Genomic DNA, 23,669 nt, shown 5'->3' with positions numbered 1-23,669 from the left:
TTCCTAGTATGAATCAAGATGTTCTAAAAAATGGAATACAAATGTAATTCCTGTCCTTGAGGTCCATGAAAACACACAGGTTAACAAATAACACAGGATACAGTGTACCAAAAGGAGGGTATGTATAAAATGGCATGGAAATAAGAGTTGTGGAAATATTTAAATCAGGTAGAGGAAAGAGGTAGGTAAAGAAATTGTATGGCAGGAAGCAAAACTTTTAAAACATAAATAAACCAAAACCAGTCAAACTACAGGGCTTTTTCAAGATCACAAAGCTAGAGACAGCTCACAAAAGGAGATCCAACTCCTAGTACTGGGCGCTTTCCATTATACCAGACTTAATACCCATACTTTTTGGAGTTCACAATAGAACAACAGGACAGGATTTGAGAGCTACAATATAAAACTGGGGGATTTATTCATCCTAACCCCATCTCCTATTACTATAAAACATCAGAGACCGTACAAAATCATGAAAAGTTAACCAAGTACCATGTATTTCTAATAACTTCTTAGTTGATTGGCTTATAAAAAGAACACGCCCTAAAAGTATTTCAGCTGAGATTTAAATGTCCCAGCCCAACCAATCTGACTTGGAGATAAACAGAACCAACTATTAAGTTGTACTGGGCTTCCCAGGTGGTGCTAATGGTAAAGAACCTGTCTGCCAATGCAGGAGACCTAAGAGGCATGGGTTTGATCCCTGGGTTGGGAAGATCCCCTGGAGTAGGGCATGGCAACCCACTCCAGTATTCTTGCCTAGAGAAGCCCATGGACAGAGGAGCCTGGTGGGCTACAGTCCATAGGGTTGCAAAGAGTCAGACATGACTGAAGCAATATAACACCCAGATATAAATATTTTTTTTAATGTTCACAGAGGGTCAGAGGAAAGATCTTTTAAAAAGAAAGGTCCAAAAACAAGAATCTGCCAGCCATTATTCAGTACTTTCCAAGGAGGTAAGACCCTATATCTGTAGATCTAAATATTAAGGTCAATAGACATTCTTTAAGGGCAGGATGGTCTTTAGGCTGTTCCACATCCCTCAAGACTATGCAATTACATAGGGCTACCAAGCAACAATTCCATGACTAATTTGCAACAATCCCCCCCTCCCCCAACCCCTCCCCCCCAACTCCCGCAACACATATTGATCCCACAGCCCTGGTTTGGGAACATTAGATTATTTAACCCTTCCTTCCCCTATTATAAATTAATAAACTGGCATCTCAATTACACATCAATTTTGGTTTCTTGGTTAGCATGAAATAACTCCAAGAAACTGCTCAGATCCAAAAGTAGTGTAGAAAAATATTAAGAACCTGAAATACTTAAGATCATACTCTAAACCAGTAATTGAAAAAGTGATTCAGGTAACAAATGGATTTAATTTGACTTGTAGAGGAAGAAAAAGAGGAAGAGGGAGTGGGAGGGGTGGGGGATGAAAGGCAAGGGTGAAGGAGGCGAGAGGCCAGGAGAAGGAGATGCTTTAAAAAACCTGGACAGTTCATTTTCACAACTTCACCTGAAAACCTTGAAGCTCTAGCAAATTGGCCTTGTATTACCACAACTAACTCTTAACTACCGCCAGTTAAAGAGCCATAGTTCCGTTTATACTGGATATTTGATTTCAAATTAATCACAGACCAACTAACCCTTTCTGTTTCTCTCATATGAAGGCCAAATGTTAATTGTCATTTATCATCCCACTGGTACTGTTGTTTTCCTTATAAACTTCAAAGAACAAAGAATACCTTAGTGGATAAGTGCAGATTTTTTTTTAAAGTAAGTGCAATCCAGTACTTACAACACATTAATGCAGTAAAGCAAAGTGGAAAAAAATAAAAGAAATCAATTTACCTTAATCTGTGTCTGTTCGATTGACTTTTCCCATATCTGCTGATCATATGCTCCAATCTGAAATAAGCAGCAGGCTACTTAAATGATGGAAAGGAAATCCTTTTATTTAGGCCAAGTCTCACAAGTCATGAAATTATTTAAAGTGTCTATATGATATCTGGGAAATGTCTGTGCTTTTCTGAGGCTAGGATAAATTATTATTTCCAAGGACTATTTCCTTCAAAATTTCAAACTTAGCTGGAAGCAATGTCCAAAATACTTCAAATTAAATATAAACCTTAAAAGATATTTCCACTTAAGAAAAAATATCAGCAGAAAACTAAATAGAAATAAAAGGTTAAGGGCAGCTCATTAAGATTGATGACACTAAGAGTCTGATCTGTGCAGATAAAAGTTTTATGTCTAAAAAAACAGCAATTTGATGAGAAGCAAACTCTCATAGCACTGCTGTGACACTGTGAATGTAGTCTGGAGACGGAAGGTTGAAAATCTTATGCGGGGACCTGGAACTGAATTCAAAAGACCTAGTGACCTTGTACTAGGTTTTCCATTTGAGATACCATTTAAGAATACACTGCACTACCGAACTCATTAAAAACTAACATGACAGGTATTCTTTGTGGGAGCTTTCTGCAGGGAGCATGTTTACAAATAAAAATACACTGATATTACCTTCTTTTGGTACCACGATATAGCATCTCTCTCATTTGAGGCCATCTGTGTCTCCAGCCAGAAAACGGGATTTCACTGAAAACGAAGGAAAACCAGTCGGTGAGTCCAGTAGTTTAAAGATACTTTCCCAGTTTGGACAGAAGTCAAAAAACGCTTCTCTCAGCCTCTCCATAAGCTGCTGACCGTCTCGTTCGCCGGCTGTTTGCCAGGAAAAAAACCAAAAACAAAAGCATACCAAAAAAAAAAAAAAAAAACACCACTCTGGCGCAGCGGCGACCGGAGCCTCTCTGAGAGATTTTGTGCGGGTGTGTTTAGGGATGCAGTAAGGCAGGAGAGGAGGGGAGGTCGCTGGAGTTGACCCGCACCCTACCTCCTCCTCTCTCCAAGGTCCTGCACTCACCTGGCGACCAATGCCCCGCCGTCCGGCGGCCGGGACCTGCCTTCTCAGTGGCCCCGGCCCGCCCGTGAGGCCGGGGGCGAGGCGGCGGACCGGGCAGGCCTCATCTTCCCCCCGAGGCAGAGACGCCGGCCGGGCCGTTACCATGGAGACCGCGGAGGCCGCCCCAGCCTCGGAGGCAGCCGGCTGCCCAGCGCCCAGACGAGGGCAGTCTGCCGCCAGAGAGCCGGCGCCCTCCAAGCCCGACCTATAGGGTCATCGGACTGACCCTAAAATAACCAAACAATGAACTGAGAAAGGAGGACGATAAAAAGTGAAGGGGGTATTCGCTAGACTGCCAGTCGCTGCAACGGCCGAAGGTTTTGTCCCCGGCCGGAAAAGTCAAGTGCAGAGGTCCCAAGGCCCGGGTGGCAGCTGCTTCGGGGCGGCGGGCACGCGTCCTCGCTAGGCCGGGCCGGGCCGGGCCGGGCCGTGACTCAGCCGACCCAGACCTGGGAAGCAGCAGCCCCGCAGACCACGGTGCAGCCGGGCTGCAGCTTCCGCTTTCCGGGGTTTGCAGTGAAGTTGGCTCCGCCCCCGGCCCGGGTCCTTCCCGCCGAGCCTCCGCCAGGCTCGGGACCTAGGAGCTGGGGAGCTACCCCGCGGCGGTATAGGCCCTGAGCAGCTCCCTCAGATCACCCTTCAGGTCACTTCTTCAGAAATGACTTCCCAGCCATCCGTCTAAAGGAGGTCGGTCCAGATATTTCAATAGTTCCCTGTTCGTTTCTTTGCAACACTCGTCTTTCCTTATGTTTCATATTTCTTTGTGCTTCATTATTTACTGTCGGCCTTCCTCAGTGGGCTGGGGGCTCCATGAGATCAGAAACTAGGGTCTGGCACGAGCCTGGCCGAAAGTTTCTCAACCTTTGCTGAAAGAACAAATGTTTTCGTGAATTTACGCTGCTCTGGAACGAAAGACCCGGCAAGCTGCGGCTTATTAAATCTCTCCCGCCTTTCAACCGCTCTGGGACTTCAGCTTTCTGGGTGCTCAAGGGTAAATAAAGGAAGAGAGGGGCCAAGGCTTAGGACAGTTCCAAGGCACTTTCCCAATTAGGACAGGGGCAGGTAGCGAGGGGAACTGTTTGTTCAAGCAGGCTGACAAGAGGTCAGGAGAAAGGAATGGTTGCGACCTCAAATGAATATTTAAGAATGGGTTAAGGTTTTAAGCAAGCAGCTTTCCTCTCCTATACCGTTTTTTTGGGGCCATTAATGGAACACTAACTTCTAACGGTGATTCTAACCTCAATTGAAGCAGTGTCCTTGCTTGGCCAGCAGTGGTAGCATTTGGGTCCGTTTAAAGCTAATGAGATACGTAGAACAGTCCAGAAAGCCTTAGATGGGCAGTTGTAAATGTTTGCTAGCTAAATCGACATAAATGGAAGTTACTATCCCTGTTTCACCGATGAGGAAAATCGACCAAGATAAAACTAACTCCCACAGAATAATTTAAAATCTTTTTACCCGGCTTATTTCTATATTCCACACATTGGCAATGGTTTCCTTTCTGCTTTTTCTTCTTGACACCTTTTCCCGTCCTTACAGCTAAAAGTTCTGCTGGGTTTCAAGAGGAATGGCTGATTAAAGAAAAGCAGGGGAAGAATGACTAATCAAAGTCATTTTTTTGTATATCTAAATATTTGCTTTAAGAGGTAAGTTACACTAATTAAGCATTTTAGTTTATTAGCACACAAAGAGGCTTTAGGGGGAGTTCCTGGAAGAACTGCAATCAGGGAAAACTAGTAAGTAGCAAATCTTCTTTCAGGAGCCCCATGTACAAAGTTACAATGCTCCCTAAGGCTCTTACTGAACAAAGCATGGGCTTTGAGCCCACAACTGCATTCAAATGCCTGCTCCCACTATTTAACTTAAGGTAATTTATTCGGTCTAACAGCCTGTTATTTCACGTGTATTATGGAGATTGTGTTGTTACCTTCCTACTCAAGCCTGTGAGGATTAAATGTTCAGTTCACTCAGTCGTGTCCGACTCTTTGCAACCCCATGAACCGCAGCACTCCAGGCGTGTCCATCACCAACTCCTGGAGTCCACCCAAACCCATGTCCATTTTAGTCGGTAATGCCATCCAACCATCTCATCCTCTGACGTCCCCTTCTCAACAGTTACTCAAAAAACATCAGTTCCTCTCCTTTTCCTTTCCTAATCATAAGCGAGAGCTATCAGTGCTTAGGAAAGGTACCTTAATTAATGAGAAGTTCACACAAATAAGAACTGATGAGGAAAAAAACCCAGAGTTATGTCACTTAATACAGCAATGACATCTGAAACGTCTGTAAGAGCATGTTCATTAACACTGCATGCATGTACTTTCAAAAATATCAACATCTCCAGATCAAAAGTTTAAGACTGTTCTCAGATATGAAACAATTTTTGTGGTAAGAGGGTTAACTGCCACAATGCCAAGCATAGTTTTCCTTCTTCCCCACAAACTAACTGCCTCTTAATATGGATGAAATTTTACCCTGGCATCTATAACCTTTTCCTTAAAAAGTCAAGATTTTCTAAAATAGTACAAAATAATATAAAACAGAGAAGAGAGGGATAAATACTTTAAAAACAGGTTCCAGGTAGCTAGAATTCATATGTGCTATTCATTTTGTCATGAAACATCAGTAAAGGACAAATCAGACTTTGTTTATTAAAAAAATACTTTACAGGAAAAAAAAAAAAACTATGCATTCCATTGTCCTATTTTACAAAGAAATAGCTTAACAATTTAACACACTTAGACAGCTACAAAAAAGCACTGTGTTAAAAGGATTATTATTCACACAAATTTAGATTTAAGACTATTCATTAAAAACCTTTTTAAAACACTCATTAATGTCAATAAACAAACTAAGGCCACAAAACGCAAATAGTCCGCCAGGCAAATTATACATTTCATCTATATGCAAAGACCTCTTAGATAAATTAAAGCCACAGGAAAAAAAAGTCTTAGCTGCCAATCAAAATGGAGTTTAGTCACAGAAAACACTATTACATGAAAATTTACAACATGTGATAGTAGTACATAAGTTTTTTAGAGAGAATTGAAAAGTGCTATATTAAGAGACATTGGTCTCAACTACATGCACAAGTGAATCCTAAAAGATGTATGAAGAAAATGGAAGGCCATAATATTTATGGAGAGATACTTGCTTTTAAAGCAACAACTTTCAGGATGAGGATAGGTCCATGTGCTAAAGAAAAACATCTGTCTTGTACATTTCCTCTACTTACTGCATGAACAATAAATACAGCGACAATCTGTTTAAAAAAATTAAATACTTAGCAGAAATATGAACCTCTGGCATGTACTAGTGAAAGGTTCTTTTTATAAAACTCGTAGCAATGATAAAACAGACACAAACTCAGTTATTCTAAAGATATAAATGCAAATAAATTTTAATGGCAAATACAGATGAAAATAAATGATCTAATAATGAGCTAATAATAATTAAAAATATATGCACTAAGGGTTTTTTGAATGTTAGTCTTGTTCCTAAATTAGCTTTCATTCTAGATAGTAATTATAGAGGGAAAAGCTATAAGCAAAAATCTCTCCAGTCACTAAGCATGAACTTTTTGCCTATTAAGACTGATGCAAAACATCTTTTCCTAAGGTTTAGTAAATGATTTTATTTGATAAGCTCCTTTTTCCCCCTACAAGAGCTTTTAATATTAGTTAGTTGTTATTCCAGCTGTCTCTAAGGGGAAAGGGGACCTTCCAAATGTCTTTAATTTGAAGTATTAATAATAAAGTACCAGTGAAACAAATCCTAAGTATTAAATTAGCAAATTAAAAGTACAATTAAGCCGAGGAATTCATTTGTAAAGAGTTAAAACTTTGGAGGGGAAAGCAGATCTGTAGTTATTATTGCTTTATGAATTTGGGCTACTTCTTTGAATCATAATCCTACTCCAAGTACATCCTGGTAATTACAGTATGACTTCTGAGGCAAGGGGAAGACTTTTCTCCTGATTAGTGAATACCATAAAATCATTCTAATTACTAAGTTAGGAATACTTATTTACTGGATCCTTTTTCATAAGACCATTTAAAAAATATCCCTCTGCTCCACAAAATACTAAAACTTATAGCCACATTCTGCAAGTAATCTCAAAAGAGTTGGCACAACGGATAATATACCAAAAAGGAAGATCAGCTTAAACTTCAGTTACAACTTCACTGCCATCACTACTTTACAAATCAGAAGACGCCAGATTGTTCCATGCCTCACTCCACCAAACCAAATAATTTAATGATTTTAGAAAAGTTGCTATCATTTGTATCGCTAAACTAGGATACAGCTTTAAAGCAGTAACAAACTCAAAACTTGCGCTTTTATATTCATCAGTCTTTAAAGCATGCTATTAAAATCTAATACTCACATAGGACATTCAGTTTCCAGATACATTACTAGCTAAATGTTTCTCTCTCGGTTCTATTGCAGTTCTAACATACAATGAATTTATTAGTACATGATTTTAAACATCTTTATACTGTTTTCAATATGTTATATTGGAGTTGAGGGTAGAATGTTTTATAAAAAGAAAATGGGGATTTGTTTTTGATTGTAGGTCTTTGCAGATCCGCTGGTTCCTGAGTGATTATACACAGTGCTGGCTGTCAGGAGACAGTCTCCTTGTTTATTAGCAATGACCAGCTTAGATGACAGATGGCATCTGCTGGATGGCAAGTGGGAGATGGGGAAATCGGATCTTGGAAGACAAGAAAAAAATTAAAAGTTTTCGCTTTAACAACCTTGTTCTTCATGATTATTTTTGAAAAGCAAATGTTGCCTGAGAAGAATTTTACTTTGCACAGCCTGGTAAAGCTCTATGAAATTCTTCTGGACAGAAAAACAAAAACAAGAAATAACCCAAACCCACATACTTAGTGATTCACCCCCTCCCCCTAAAATAACAAAAAACACCCTCAAAGGCAGGTCCCTTAAAAACTAGTCTTGATAAACTAGAATTTACCCTAAAATTTATACCCAGGATTTTGAAACACCCCTGCAATAATCACATTACTCTTCATACCATTCTAATTACCTTATTTACAAAGATAACTAAAACCAACATCACTTCCAATTCATAAATGGTTTACACTGAAATGTTTCTCTATTTGTCTTCATCCTTTGTAACAGAGAATACATACATATACATATATATAAGGAATAATACAGATTCTAACTAATCACTGCAGTATTTGCTGATGGTTACTTTTCTATCGGTTTACACAGTGACCTCTATACTTTGCTAATATGCGTTTAACTACACAACAATATTGCACAAAGTAATATTTATATAAGATTTAACCTATTTCAGAATATTTTAGAGAAAATTCATATTTGTATTTCAAAAGATGCAGCTATGTTTTCATGGTGACAGACATAATAAAGCAGCATCTTTTTTTGCCTATGTTAATGCAAATATTCCAAATCTTACTCTCCAGGAAAAAAAAAAATCTCCAAATTGCACTATAACCAGGTAGATACAAGAATCTGGTCTTAGGTGTGGGGAGTACTCTTCCTTTAATAAGCAAATGGCCTATCATATTATTAACTAAGAGAAAGTGAAATGTGTATCACATTAACATTCTAAAATAACAGAAAGTTAAGACTATACTAGCTATATGAACTGTGCCTGTTCAGAAAAAAAACTGTTAAATACTCAGGCACTAATAAGGATTAGGCTACCTGAAACTCTAGGATGAAGTCTAGTGCCATATTCTTTATTAGACAGTAGCAACACAGAGCAATAATAAATAAACCCAGGTATTCACCAGTTGAAACTGTGAACTGAAGTCAACAGATCTTTATCATGAAGAGGTTGATGCTAAGTGACAAAAATAGTTTTTCCTAAGTTTCATGCACAAAATATGGCAGCCTCATCTGAAAGATAGATATCATTCTATAAGTTTGATACTCATGATCAGTTTAGGAAGCAAAAGTGTCCACACAAAATGTGAGGATGCTAGGAAGCAGAACAATATAGAGTATCAGGTCAACATTATCTCTTTTACCCAAAATATCTTCCATAGTTACCAAGTATTCTAGAAGAGATTAATGAACCATGGAGAATGAATGACCAAGGACTATTCATCTTTAGATATTTTTAATTGAAATATCCACTGGGCTTTAAATAACAGATACAAAAAAAAAAAAAAAAACCAGTTTGGATCAGAAAGTGCTGTGCTTTCTCTTGTTAAAATCAGAGAGCCACTGAATTCCTTAGAAACTACCTGCTCTTTATGGTTGAAACTAAGTAAATGACTTGCCCATGTCTAAGATGCAGGACCTCTTTCCTGCAACCTATGCCACTCTTACTGTAGAAACTGGATCTGTACCATAAGAGCACAAGTACTAAATCAGAAATCTGATCTACCATAAAACAGCAAAAACGGCAAGAGACAAGTCAAGATAAAATTAAAGGAAGTGAATTAATTTACCAAATAAGAATCTGTTATTCCAGAAAATTCTCATTTTGATTTGAAGAAGAGATTGAACTGTTACCTCACACCTTAAAACAGAAAGTAGCAGCAGACCCACTATTACATACTGTACTAACGGGATAAGATACAACTCTTAACTTTGCATAATCTGTGTAAAAAAGATATGCTTGACATTTGTGGAATGTCATTTCTCTTTATAGAATTATAGGCAAGATTTCTCCAATAAAACTTAACTTAAGCCAGTTATAAAACTATAACTTCACATCAAAATTTAAAAAAGTTAAAAAATGTGTTTGAATATGTACATATCACACAGGAGTGCTTGAGTGTTCCTGTAGACTGTGTTGCTGGTCAGAGTCCAATCTACTTTCCACCTTTAAAACTGGAATAGATGAAGTCATCTGATCTTGCTGTAGATTAAGTTCAGATGAAGGTGGGAAGGACGATGAAGCAGTTGTCAAAAGCTGCGTCTCTGTGCATGTTTCCTCAGATTCAGTTTTTATCCTCACACACTGGGAGTCAACTTCTAATTCTTGCTTTCCAGTTAAATCACAGTCCACAGTAGAACTGCCTTCTGTGTTTTGAGAGGCATCCACAACAGGGTGGTACTGTTTAAGCCTTATATGCCAGGCTAAGCTGCACACTGCTGACACTGTTTTGAACTGATGAATGACATTTCTAGGGATGAAGTAGATATCATTGTCACACAGTTGAATTCGAGCATAACGAATGCCTTCCCGCCTCATTTGGTTTAGTTTTGCTTCATCCACCCACTGCACACACTGAAAAAAGGAAAAAAGTTTCATGAGATTTATTAAGTCAAATAAAATAATCAGCACAGGAAAACAGTAGGTTCAAATTAAAGCCAAACAATACTATACAATATACAATTTCCTACAATTCCTGAGATACACTTTTCCTCATATGTTATTACTTTTCTAGTAATAAAGTACAGGTTAAAATTAGGACTGGCCTACAGAATCATTAAATAAATCAAAATGCAACTAAGTATCAATAGTCTTTGCCCCATGCCAGGGCAACATTATCTATTTCTTTCACTGTCTTCCAGCCTTTTGTAGGTGAGGGCACACAGTGCAATTTGGTTAACAGCTGAGACTGCTCACAGCCCAAACTGACCACCTCAGGCCCACCTGGCATCCCAACGACTGAAGGGAGACCCTAAACATTCTGCTTGGGAAGCTCCATTTTAATGATTTTCAACATCCTCCACAAACAGCTTTTAAAATGAAATTCACTATACCACGTATCCAACTAAAAGACAAAATGCAAAATTAAATAAGTACAGATACTTAATTTCTAAGATCTCACTCAAAGAGCAAAGAAAAAGCAAAAGTTCTTACCTGGGAAACTGGAGGTTCATGAAGGTCTAACTGAAGTCTCTGTACAACATCAGTAAAATCCTCAGCATGAAAACAAATCACATCTTTGGTTATGCGAGGTTGGTCACTCCTAAGATTGACAAAATTAAGTTTTAGAAACAAGCATTTCATAATGGAAAATGATGACAATTTCAATCTTCTTGTTCCTGGAACTGCTACACTAGCAAAGAAATAGATGCATTAACACCTAACTAAGGACAAAGTATACATTTGTTTCTTTCATCAACTTAAAAAAATAAAATATCAATTAAGTGATTTTTAAAAAATTAAAATTAGTTTATAAAACTTAACATTAATGACTACATCATCTAACCACTTTGCCTCACCATCTCCATGCCACCGGACGTCATCATCTTGACAGAAAGAAATGGACAGAATACATCTCAGACACAAATACCACACATTCCAGTTTTCAAAGTATAGAGTAGGAAAAAAAAATAATCTTTAACTTAAAATATTACTGTCAACCTGTGACTGAACTCTAATTCTAAAGATCAAACCAAACTCTACAATAATATTGAAGACCCTAAAGGCATAAATATGAAAAACAAAGTAAAATACAGCTTTTAAATATGTTCTGAGCCTTCTTAAAACCAGGCCCTAACTGAGTGTAAAAGGGTGCAACCAGTAAGAAAGCTAGTATAGCAGTTGCTCCCAAAATTAAAAACAGAATTACTATATGATCTAGCAATTTCACTTCCGGGTATATACCCAAAAGAATGAAAGCACGGGCATGAAAAGATGTTTGTTCGTAACAGCCAAAAGGTGGATGCGACTCAAGTGTCCACTGACAGACAAATGGACAAACAAAACATAGCATATACATACAATGAAGTACTATTCAGCCTTTAAAAGGAAGGAAATTATGACACACGGTACCATATGGATGAACCTTGAGGATACAATGCTAACTGAAATAAGTCAATCACAAAAAGTCAACAACTGTTTGATTCCATTTATATGACGTATTTAAAGTGGTCAAATCCATAGAGTGATGTTCGCCAGGAACTGGGGGAGAGGAGAAAGGGGAGTTATTGAATAAAAGGTATAGAGTTACAGTTCTGCAAGATGAAAAAGTTCTAGAGATTTGTTTTACAACAATGTGAATATACTTAACATTACTATACTTAAAATTGTTAAGATTTTCATTTTAATTTTGTTATGTGTATTTTACCACAGTGAAAACTGTTCCCAACTTTTCAGATTGGTTAATGCTGCCTTAAGAAAATGTGGACTCAATCTTGGAATTGAGTTCCATTAACTTACCATTCACCAAACTGTACAGCTTTCAAAACCCCAACAGCAGCCGTACTCTGCCAGTCAAACCCCTGACCTACATGATCAGCATGAGCTCTTGTCCTATCTTCAAAGAGGACTTCCCGGGGTTCACTGGTCCGAGGTAGGTACTGGAGATTTTTAATTTCATTCATTGATCTGTAGTCAATTTGGTTTCAAAATAACGAGGAAGAAGAAAGCAGCAACATAAAAAATTAACAGCAGTAAGAAAAAAGTCTACTAAAATACCAAATCTTAAATGAGGGCTGAGAAGGTTCAGCAATTTCGATCATCAACATTTGACATGCCATAATGTAATGCTGAATGGGGTGACCTCCTTTTCTCAGTCATGATAATATGACAGCTGTTATCTTGATCTGGCACAAATGCAGTGTTTGAATATACAAACACTATAAATAAATAGACATATATAGCTCTTTAGCATGTATATACTGCTCTATTTAAAATGGATAATCAACGAGGACCTACGATATACAGCACAGGGAACTCTGCTTAACGTTATGGGGCAAGCTGGATAAAAGAGTTTAGGGGAGAATGGATACATGTGTATGTATAGCTGAGTCACTCTGCAGTCCACCGGAAACAATCACAACATTTTTAATTGGCTATACTCCAATATGAAATAAGAAATTACTAAAAGCTTAGTTGCCTAGTAACAGAAAATTTGATTCAGAATTCAAGGCTGTATGTTTTCTATACCTGGAGTCATTTTTAAGTCTCAAAGCATTCTACTAGACTTAACTGAAGATGGCAACCTGAGCATCTACATCTCCTTCCACATGAAAATGGAAGTAAAAGACTTCAAGCTAATGTAGTAAGGGTGGGGAACAGAAGTGGAGGAGTGGAAGGGATTATAGATCAAACAGAACTGGCTATGAATTGGTAACTGTTGCTATTGAATACATGGGAGTTTTTTTGTGTGCTCAAAACCTTCTAAATATAATAATCTAAGGGTGACAGTAAAGGAATGAATGCGAAGCAACAAAGAAAATGAATCAGTAAATGAACACCATCAACACATTTCTGGAAGATGAAAAATGACTAAAAGTGTTTTTTGACTAATGAAACTGAGCTGAGAAAGCCACAGGCCTAGACTAAACAAGAAGGGAATGGCAGCTAAAAAAGTTAGTAAAATAAGGATAATGGACAGAAAGGAAGTACAGTTGAAAAAAGAGCAAATAAAGTGAAATTCTGCACATAAACCTGTCACCTGTCACCTGTCACCCCAGTGGCAGAAATTTGGTCAGGTATTTAAACTCATACAGAGGGCAATGTAGGTGACCCACCAGCATTTATCTCTCACCTTAATTTCTTTGAAAGAACTCTACTTATTAGGTCTCTCTGTCCCTACCCTCATTCACAAGTTTCAGAGATGGATCCTGATGAGTTCTGGCAAACTATGTTAAGCTCATTCCCCTTGCCAGTGAATGATACAGGAATAAGCACATACCGATTCTGCCTAGCAATATGAGAAGAAATCTGCTAAGACTTTTGGGAAGCTCCCTGGCTCCTAAGAAAGTAGTAAAAGAAAACACTCTTTTCTTTTTTTAGATATAATCGGATCCAGATGTATACCTAGAACTGCTATCACCATTCAGCAGCAACCATAATGGAAGCCACTGTAAATACAAAGCCTAGGTAGAGAGAATGACAGAGGAGAGAAAAGGAAAAGACCTTGTTCCTTGATGACAACACTGAACCATTGACTATATGCTGCCTAGATCAACCTCTCTCAACTTCCTCAAATATAAGACATTTTATTTTATGAACCAGTTTGAATCAATTTTGTTGCTTGTAACCAAAACCATTCTGATAAACTTTCAGCCAAAAAATCCTGCATGTTCTTCTCTAAACACACTGAACTTACTGTATAAACTCACGTAATCCTCTGGCATTTGAACATATCTTTTAACGTCCACTTCTATGCCAGTTAACTCTAAAGTGAAACCTACCTATTGACAAGCCTTACTGAAATACAAAAAGAATGCCCAGTAACCCCAATGCTTTATTTCTAAATAGAAACAAGTAAACCAAGAATCATCAGATATGTGAAGACAGTCTAGAGCAGCCTGAAAAACACCAAAATAAACACTGAAATTTAAGAATTTTTTCAGAAGACAAATGTCAAGTAAATGTCCCAAAATCGAAAACAGAAAGATAATAAGAAATATGAAGATAATCAAACTGAGAGATCTATTATTCAACCAACAGCAATTTCCAAAACCAATGGTTTTGGTTACAAGCAACAACAGAAAGAAATAATAGAGAAATGAAGAGATTACTGAAGCAACTAAGCAAGAAAAATTTCCAGGAATCAAAAAAGACATGAATTTTTAAGTTTAAGGAACCCACCAAACAACAAAAAGGATTAAAATGTAAGAATAGGAATTAAAAACCCAAGCAAAGATGTGTCATTGTGAAACTAAGGTCCCAGGAGAGGAAAAGAAAATAGGTTACTTACAAAAGAACAATAATGACACTGGCATTAAGACTTCTCATAAACAATATTAGATACCAGAAGACATTGGGGCAATGTTAAAAAATCCTAAGGAAAATACATCTTCTAGACTCCAGCTAAACTACAGATCATATTTAACAACAGAAAAAGAAATTTTCAGACATTATGATCACTCAAATCTTCCTTTTCTTAGAATATAATGAATATGTGATCAAGCAGAAAAAGAAATAAACCCAGAAAGAAGACAACCATAAGTTTAGGTAGAAAAGCATTAAATGGGAACTACTAGGTAGATAACTGTGAAATAAGCTTTTCACACTGAGGTAAAGAAAACACAGAGCTCCACAAGATTTCCAGGTGAAAAGTGATGTTAGACCAGACAGTATGGTCAAAATTCTGGATTCTTGAGAGTATGATAAAAGCAAAGAATGCAATGTAACTAACAACATTCTCCCTCAAAGAAGCTATATTTTAAAAAAAAAAGCCAAAAAGCAGCAGTAGCCAAAGTCATGCAGAAAGTTAGTGTGATTTTAGAAAAAAGTCTTTGTGACCCCCTTGGACTGAAGCCCCACCAGGCTCCACTGTTCATGAAATTCTCCAGGCAAAAATACTGGAGTGGGCTGCCATTCCCTTCTCCAGGGGATCTTCCCAATCCAGGGATTACAGGTCTCCTGCTTTGCAAGCAGATTCTTTACCATCTGAGCTACCAGGGAAGCCCAATCTTAAACAATAGAAAGAATAGAAGATATTAGAAATATGGTCAAAAGTGTATACTATCCCCTCCAAAAAGGCCATCAGAAACAAGAAAAACCAAACAATTCAAAAATAACCAGCAAGATCCAAATATGAACCAAACTAAAATGTGGCATGATTTTCAGTATCTAGGTGAAATATAGAAAAGAAAGATCCTTTGTTTATTATTTCTTTGAGTGACAACAAACCACTCGAACCTTAGAATACGAATTTTAGCCTCCAGTAAACTTACTACCCATATTATTTTAAATGCCATTTACTGACTTTCAAATTTTAGAATACTCCTCTTGACAAAGCATATAGAGTCTAATTACAGTTTTAAAACAGAATATGAATTAACCTCACCAATGTATAAGCACAGTTGACAAAAAGTACAAGGAGCAGGGAAAGGCTAGAGTAAGAGTCATTTAACTATCTGGAAAATCCCAAAAGGAAGGAATCCCTACCCAGTATACCATGAAATTGACAAATTTCCTGCCAAAGCCTTAAAACATAAAAAGGCATTAAAACCAGAAAACAGTTTTGCCTCTGGTGAAAAAAAGGTGTTTGCATCTGGAGGAAAAGGTAGCCAGGATTTTAAGTATAACCCCTCATACTGTTTGATGTTTTAAAACCCTGTGCATATATTTCTTTAACTCTATAGTTCATAAATTTAAAAATCATCTTCATTTGCAGTGCCCTTGATAACTAAACAGCTTCTGCATTGATCTCATCATTTTCAGCAACAGGACATTCTCAGTAACACATAAAGATGACATTACTGTTTAAGTTCTGATTTATTCACTCTAATTCAAACTGCTTTTGATGCCTCTCTTAAGAATATTTAATCCCAATAGAAATTAAATTTGATAGTACCTCAGATTAGTGAAGAAATAATAAACTGTTAAATAAACAATGTGGGTACAACTGTCTAATTACTTGAAAAGAATGTTAAACAGAATCTCTCCCTCTATACTGAAATCAACACCAGTTTAGATACATATTACTGAAATCACATATGTAACTAGGAAAAAATGTGAGTATTTTGTAACACTAAATGAGAGAAGGCCTTTCTAAATTTGCCACTAAGGAAGAAATCTCAGAGGAAAAGATATATCTGACAACATATGAATAAAACTTTGTGACTAAAGAGAAAAGAAACAACATCTCAATGGAAATATAAGTAAAGAAAATTAAAAGGGAATCACAGAAGAAGAAATTCAAACCCCTCAAAAAAGGCAAATTAAAATAACATTTTTGTCTAATCAGATGAAAAAAGAGAATGTTAGTGGAGGGTTCAGGGGAAAGGGTACTGTCTTACTATGTGGGTGGAAATATAAACTGGTACATTTCTGGAAGTCATTTAGAAATGTGTATATACTTTGAGCCTTTAGCAATTTCTACTAAGAAAATAAACATGCATAATCACAAAAAATATCTACCTACCTACCTACCTACCTATCAACCAACCAGCCAGTCAACCCACTAGCCAGCCACAATGATGTACCATACATGTTTAGTAATTGGCTTTAGTAGGGGAGATGGCTGATTTGCATTAGGTTGGTGCAAAAGTAACTGCAGTTTTCATTGTTGAAATTTGCCATTTAATATTGGAATACATTCCTAAATAACGTGATTATGTTATACATGATTTTAATGTGCATTTCTTGCTTTATGTTTTGCTAATGACTTATTGCTTACTATTTACTTTATATTTATTTTAGGCTATAGAAATGATGTTAGACAAAAAGCACACTTGAGCAATTTTCTTATTCGAGTTCAAAACGAGTCGTAAAGCAGCGGAGACAACTCGCAATATCAACAACACAGGTGGCCCAGGAATTACAAACGAACATACAGTGCAGTGGTGGTTCAAGGGGTTTTTGCAAAGATGAGAGCCTTGAAGATGAGAAGCACTGTGGCCGGCCATTTGAAGGTGATAGCAACCAACTGAAAGAATCATCAGAGCTGATCCTCGCACAAGAAGTTGCCGAAGAACTCAACCTCGAGCATTCTATGGTTGTTTGGCATTTGAAGCAAGTTGGAAAGATGAAAAAGCCCACTAAGCAGATGCCTCATGCGTTAACTGCATATCAAAAATAGTGTCCTTTTTGAAGTGTCATCTTCTCTTATTCTACATAACAATGAACCATTTCTTGATTGGACTGTGATGTGTGATGAAAAGCGGATTTTACACAACTGGTGACAACCAGTTCACTATTGGACTGAGGAGAAGCTCCATTCACTTCCCAAAGCCAAACTTGCACCAAAAAAAGGTGATGATCACTGTTTGGTGGTCTGCTGTCGGTCTGATTTGAATCCTAGCGAAATCATTACTTCTGAAAAGTATGCTCAGCAAATCGATGAGATGCACGGAAAACTGCAATGCAAGCAGCTGGCACTGGTCAACAGAAAGGGCTCAATTCTTCTCTACGACAATGCCTGACCGCCCATCTCACAACCAACACTTCAAAAATTGAATGAATTAGGCTATCGAAGTTTTGCCTCATCTGCCATATTTACCTGACCTCTTGCCAACCAACTACCACTTCTTCAAGCATCCTGACAACTTTTTGCAGGGAAAATGCTTCCACAACCAGCATGAGGCAGAAAATGCTTTCCAAGTGTTTGCTGATCCCAAAGCATGGATTTTTATGCTACAGAAATAAACAAACATATTTCTCGTTGGTTGTTGTACACTGTAGGTGGTTGTACAGCTGTTGCTGACTGTAATGGTTTCTATTTTGACTAATAAAGTGTGTTTGAGCCTAGTTAAAATGATTTAAAACTCACAGTCCGAAACTGCAATTACTTTTGTACCAACCTACTAGCTGATTTGCTGATTTCTGTGGTATGAATACTCCCAACATGGCCAATTTCAAGCTATTCATGTGATCTCACTCAGCGTGGAATCATGAGGCTAACAATGGTCCTATAAGCTGGTATAAACTGGCTCCAGCACACCATTGTCATGCTTATCAAAATACCATTCGTCAATATACTAAAAAAATAGAAACAATTTACATTAATAAAGAATTGGTAAAATAGATCTTGATACAACCACACAGTCAAAACTACAGTTATTTAGAAATGATGGTATGGCTGCATCTTAGTAAGACACATTTTAAAGTAATCATCATGTAAAGAAGGAATTCATCTTTGTACAAAGAAAATTTATGAGTGAATATAGACCAAAATTTAAAGGTTACCATGCCTGAATGAGTGGGATTATAGATATTTTTTGCCTTTTTACTTGTTTTCTGTTATCTGATGTTTGTTTTTTAAGTTTATACCAATCAGGAAACCAAACGATTATTTCCTTTGGGGAAAGATCATAGAATAAAAAAATATATACAATACTTAAGAATTTAGAATATCAAAATTCATCATTACGAGGTACAAAAACTGCTGTGGTTTAGCAATGTGCAGAGGTTTTGGTTTATTGCCATGTTCTATCATGCTACCACCTCGCATTTATAGTTTTTATAAACTATTTTCATAATTATCGCCAAGTACTAAGGTTATCCATACTTAGCTCTAGTATTACTTTTCTTTGAGTTTTAAGGTAAGGTCTAAACTTAATCTGTTAAAACTAATTTTGGGGACCTTAATTTTGAGTTCCTATTTCCATAATCTAAGCAAATATATGCTATATTCAGTCTCATTAAATGAGATTTGTTCTCATAGTCCTAAATTAAGTTAATCTACGTTTGTTTTAAACAAATTTTGCTTCAAACAAAAAATATATTAGGCCAATATGAATTACTATACATCACTGGTTTTACACTCAGCAAACACTGATCACTTGCCATGTGCTATGAAAAATTAGACTGTCCTCAAAAAGGTTAAAATTTATAGTAAAAACCAAAAACTTTGTCAACAGATCATTAACGAACAGAATGATGTGTGAGCACAGAAAAGGGAATGACCAATTGTTTAAGGGAACAAAGAAAAGCTTCACAAAGGAAGTGACATCCAAGTTGAGTTTTGAAAATTCATTAAGAGTAGAAAGGAAGATGATGAAGGGATGCTACTCCAAGTAAAAAGAGCAGGGCAAAAGCAAACAGATGTGAAAGACCATGGTTTAGAAACTGAATTCAGTGTGACCGGCCCAGACTAAAAGCAGATACACCCAGAAGAGATACTGTCAGGGCCAGATGATAACAGAACCTTATCAACCACACAAAGGAGTTTGAACATTTATCTCACAGGCAATTAGGACCCAGGTTTTAAGAATTGAAGGATTTTTTTTATTTTTAAAAGGATGCCTCACTCTGGTATCTGTGTAATGAGTGAACTGGACTAAGGAACTGACAACTTAAAGAGATTTACTTAAGACAGCTCTTTAAATAAATCAGAAAAAATGGTTTTCAAGCTGCTCAACTCTCAATCATTTCTATAAGCAACCAACTGAAAAAGGGCTTTTGCTTATCTGAGAAAAACCAGTGTTTACCGTCGTCTTTTGAAGGGTGACTTTGGCATGTCTGCTGTAGGGATCATCTGCTCTCCTGGCCTCACCCACATGATGGGCCCATCATCACTCTGGGACCTACACTGGAGTCGGAGGCTGGAAAGTGTACCCCAGGGCAAAGTCATCTGGAAGTCAAAAGAATAAGTCACGTTAAAGGAAATTTTTTAGACTACTTACAAGTTAACTCCTCACACCCAAAAGAAAGCTTTAGAAAGCTTATTTTGTGTGTATAAGAAGAAAAAAAATGTTGTATTAGATAGTAATTTATATGTAAAAAAGAATAAGTGAAGTTAAGTATTTTACTTAAATAATTTTCTGAACATTTCTCTTCAAAATATGGGATAAAACTGAATTTTAATAGATAAGATTAGCTTGTGTATGCATGTCCTCAGTCACTCTATTGTGTCTGACTCTTTGTGGCCCCAGTGACTGTAACCTGCCAGTCTGTCCTCTGTTCACAGAATTTTCCTGGCGAAAATACTGAAGCAGGTTGCGGTTTCCTCCTCCAAGGGATCTTCCTGAACCAGGGATCGAACCTGCACTTCTTGTGCCTCCTGCATTGTAGGCAGATTCTTTACCACTGTGCCACCTGGGAGGCCCCTATGATTAGCTTAAGATTTTTTAATGCAAAGTATACATTTAAATAGTGATCAGAACTTTAATAATCTGGAAAACACTCACTTTCAGAAATGGTGATTCTTCTAACATATCAAGGAACTCTGGGAAATAATCACCAACTTCTTCATCTACTGCTCCAACGAGACTTATCTGCCGCATAGGACCTGCTCGGTAGGTGCCACAGCAGTATGTCCTGTTGACCTGAGATGAAACGAAAGGGGGGCAGAAAGGAGTGAAGTATACTATAAGAATCATATTGTTTCCAATGTTCCTATTTCTTTTATATACTAAGAACTCAATGGTCAGTACCTTGGATAAAATCAACAGTTACAGAAAGGCACCCTAGCACACTGACAAATATATTGACATATGAACCACAAACAGAAATTCCAAAATGCAAGTCAGTCCATGGTACCAAGGAAATCTCAAGGAAATACTGAAAACATTAAGATATACTTAAATTTCTCTGGGAATGATGATTTTTAACTCTTTAAATACTTGCAGTCTTTGTTAGAAAAAAAAATCAGTAAATAAACAGTTAAACTGACAGGATAGAAAAAAAAAAACAAAAGACTATTATTAATTGACAAAAAAATCAAATTAACCTTCCATATTCATTTTGTAGTCCCTAGGCTGAAAGCTTTCACATGAAGCCAGATACAAGGAAGACTATTATCAAAACCAATCTCCCATCACTTCCATGTAAGTTTCTCTACCCAGGAAGGCTGATCATTTTTTCTAACCAATTTAGCCAAACTTGAATCTACCTGCAGTGATTTTTCTCTTGAGTCTGCCTTCTTGGAATGTCTTCTTTTCTGTCAACCTAAATCTTAACTTTCAGAGATTGGTTCTAGACTTTTCCTCTGGAAGCCTTCCTGATTACCCTTATAATAATCTAATGTTACCTGCAAGCACATAGACATTTTGTATCAATTCTCTAGTAAGCTTAAGGCATGTTCTAAGCAGCCCTAAGAAATATGAAGCCCACAGAATCCTAACCTTCATACACAATCTACCAACAATACAATATAAGCTGATATCAATTCTAGTCATATTATGTATGTTCTTAATACTCCAACCTCCAATTCAAAATGAATTGTTTCTCAAATGGAGAGACAGATCCTGTACATACAGATGACTTAAACACTAGATTCTAACAAGCATTCCACCTTGGTTCAGTAACCTAGCATTTTCTATGTTACGTAAGATGCAGATTAAGTTGAGAAGCCTAATATATAATTATACTTTTTTAAAAGGTAGGCCTCTACTGAACAGTCAAAAATTTTTTTAAAGACAATTGTTACTGTTTCAAAAACCGCCTATTTTGCTTAACAGAAAGAATAAAGGACCTTCTAGTATTTCTTACAGTTCTTTACTGCTAGTTTTTTAGCAGTGTTTTGTTTTCAGAATCATCCCACTGCTTTTTCTATAGACAATTTAATGTCATCCTACACATACACATACATACACACACATACACACAAAAGGTCTGAGATCTTGTTATTAAAGAGCAGTCATTTCTTAATTCCTTAGGAATCTTTCCCCCCAGATCTCCTTAGGTGATCCCAGACCAGAATTACCTTGCATATATTTGTATGAATTACATTCCATTTGTTTGTATGATCATCATGCTATTAAAAGTCAGGGGAGGCAGTCTGGGAAAAAGGACATATTATGTGATATAGAGGTAAGAAGTTTTTCTAAGCAAGCATTATTCTAACCTTTATAAGCCAAGCACCCTAAACAACTAAAGCAGATTTAACTGTGGTATTGATACCAGCTCTAGGAACCATATGCTTTCAGGGTTAATAAAAGAATTATCAGTCTCCTCCAAATACCTCCTCCAGCTATTCCCAATTATCAGAAATTCCTTATAGCAAAGGCTTTCAAACTACATGGTAAGTCTCCCAAAGATGAGTCACCATTTGAATCTCACGTAACTTAATCTTGAAGAAGTACACAGCCATGTGGTAGTTTTCATCAACTTCCGTTGCCTGCTGGCTTTGAGATTATACAACTCTTAATGCATTAAAAATTTGAAACCACATTGCTTTAAATTTTACACACAAAGTGAAACTGAATTAACATTTTTATACAGTACTCCATGATTACCTAATTTAAGTACTACCAAATTCAATAGCACTGAACTTGAAGACAATGTAAAAAGGCAAACACCTAGAATAATTAATATGTGACATGAAGTAATATAAAACATCCTCTCCTATTCTGGAAAGAGAAGAAAGTAAACCTGAAGAGGAGAAATTGTTGAATTTATGCTTACTGAGTCTAGAAATAGTCAGCAATTAAACTCTGGCCCCGCAAAAAGGTGGTGGTAGAAAAGCTGTTTAATAGTATCTAGTGTTTATATACAATAATTTAACAAATGCTAATGTTTATAATGTATTTTAAAAATTAACAGCACAAGTTAGAAGCCTAACAACATTTATGGCCAGAAATTCAACATGTACTAACTGTGACCTAATACCAAACAAGCAAATTACTAATTATTGCGCAGTAACTATTCTGTCCTTTTTTTTACTTACAAAACTTCTTGGGCATAGAGCTGCTTGGCAGCTAAGTGTGACTAAGTTCTGGCCAAAATGTTAGCATAAGTTACATACGCAATTTCTAGAGCACGTATAAGATGCCTGCTCTCTACTTCCTCTTTTTTTCTTTTGAGGGCCAAGTTCAACCATGCACATGACAAAGTCAAAGGAAATGGAAAAACCAAAGATAGAACGAAAGTAGAATCCAAGATGACATCAGATGGGACAGAGCTGCTTTACCTCTGGACTTGTTCTAGCTACTATACGTGCGATCTCTTTGTTATGGTGGTTCAGCCTATATCATATGGACACTTTGTACTAAAGGAGGTAATACTTCATACTGAACAGATGACATCTGGAGTATCATCTCCTGCTCTGGGCTAAAAAAAAAACCAATATTACAAAAGCACACTCAAAAGAGAGCAACTAAGATGATTAATGACTTGGAAATCAAAAAATTGGAAGAAGAATGATGAAATTAAAAATATTTCAGATGTATATGACTTGGAATTATTAAAGTGGGGACACAATAATCTTCAAATACTTGGAATCTTCTCACAAGTAGCTTTATATAACCCTAAATAAAGCATAAGGATTACAGGAAGGCCAGTATCATTCATTTAATCAAAGTTTACCATATATTATACATAGAAACTGTCCTAAATACAGATACAGCAAACCAGACCTTTAACTAGTCCTTGTAAACTTACAGTCTAGTAGAAAG

The 23,669-nt window shown here is 36.9% G+C and overlaps 2 protein-coding genes and 2 long non-coding RNA genes across 13 annotated transcripts in view; 2 read left to right on the top strand and 2 right to left on the bottom strand.

Moving 5' to 3' along the window:
* The window catches only part of PHTF1 (putative homeodomain transcription factor 1), an 84,760-nt gene extending 81,472 nt beyond the window's left edge, over nucleotides 1-3,288 (bottom strand). For all 10 annotated transcript variants that reach the window (XM_040231004.1, XM_040231005.1, XM_040231007.1 and 7 more), the window contains exons 1-3: nucleotides 2,931-3,288; nucleotides 2,531-2,605; nucleotides 1,859-1,915 (exon numbers count right to left, since the gene is read on the bottom strand). In XM_040231004.1, coding sequence (XP_040086938.1) covers nucleotides 1,859-1,915; nucleotides 2,531-2,575 — 102 coding nt within the window. In that variant the 5' untranslated portion in view covers nucleotides 2,576-2,605; nucleotides 2,931-3,288. The remainder of the gene's footprint in view (nucleotides 1-1,858; nucleotides 1,916-2,530; nucleotides 2,606-2,930) is intronic.
* Nucleotides 3,289-3,485: 197 nt separating this feature from the next.
* On the top strand, nucleotides 3,486-19,679 carry LOC120856061. The gene is made up of 3 exons (XR_005719375.1): nucleotides 3,486-3,656; nucleotides 12,028-12,223; nucleotides 17,035-19,679. It is a non-coding gene; the product is annotated as an uncharacterized LOC120856061 (long non-coding RNA).
* On the top strand, nucleotides 4,057-7,728 carry LOC120856062. The gene is made up of 2 exons (XR_005719376.1): nucleotides 4,057-4,615; nucleotides 7,546-7,728. It is a non-coding gene; the product is annotated as an uncharacterized LOC120856062 (long non-coding RNA).
* RSBN1 (round spermatid basic protein 1) overlaps nucleotides 8,684-23,669 on the bottom strand; it is a 40,396-nt gene continuing 25,410 nt past the window's right edge. Inside the window, exons 3-7 of the mRNA XM_040231002.1 lie at nucleotides 20,463-20,600; nucleotides 19,764-19,906; nucleotides 12,091-12,258; nucleotides 10,786-10,894; nucleotides 8,684-10,206 (exon numbers count right to left, since the gene is read on the bottom strand). Coding sequence (XP_040086936.1) covers nucleotides 9,733-10,206; nucleotides 10,786-10,894; nucleotides 12,091-12,258; nucleotides 19,764-19,906; nucleotides 20,463-20,600 — 1,032 coding nt within the window. The 3' untranslated portion in view covers nucleotides 8,684-9,732. The remainder of the gene's footprint in view (nucleotides 10,207-10,785; nucleotides 10,895-12,090; nucleotides 12,259-19,763; nucleotides 19,907-20,462; nucleotides 20,601-23,669) is intronic.

This window comes from Oryx dammah, unplaced genomic scaffold (assembly GCF_014754425.2).
Source record: "Oryx dammah isolate SB20612 unplaced genomic scaffold, SCBI_Odam_1.1 HiC_scaffold_28, whole genome shotgun sequence".
NCBI lineage: Eukaryota > Metazoa > Chordata > Mammalia > Artiodactyla > Bovidae > Oryx > Oryx dammah.
This window is presented reverse-complemented; position numbering and strand designations above follow the sequence as displayed.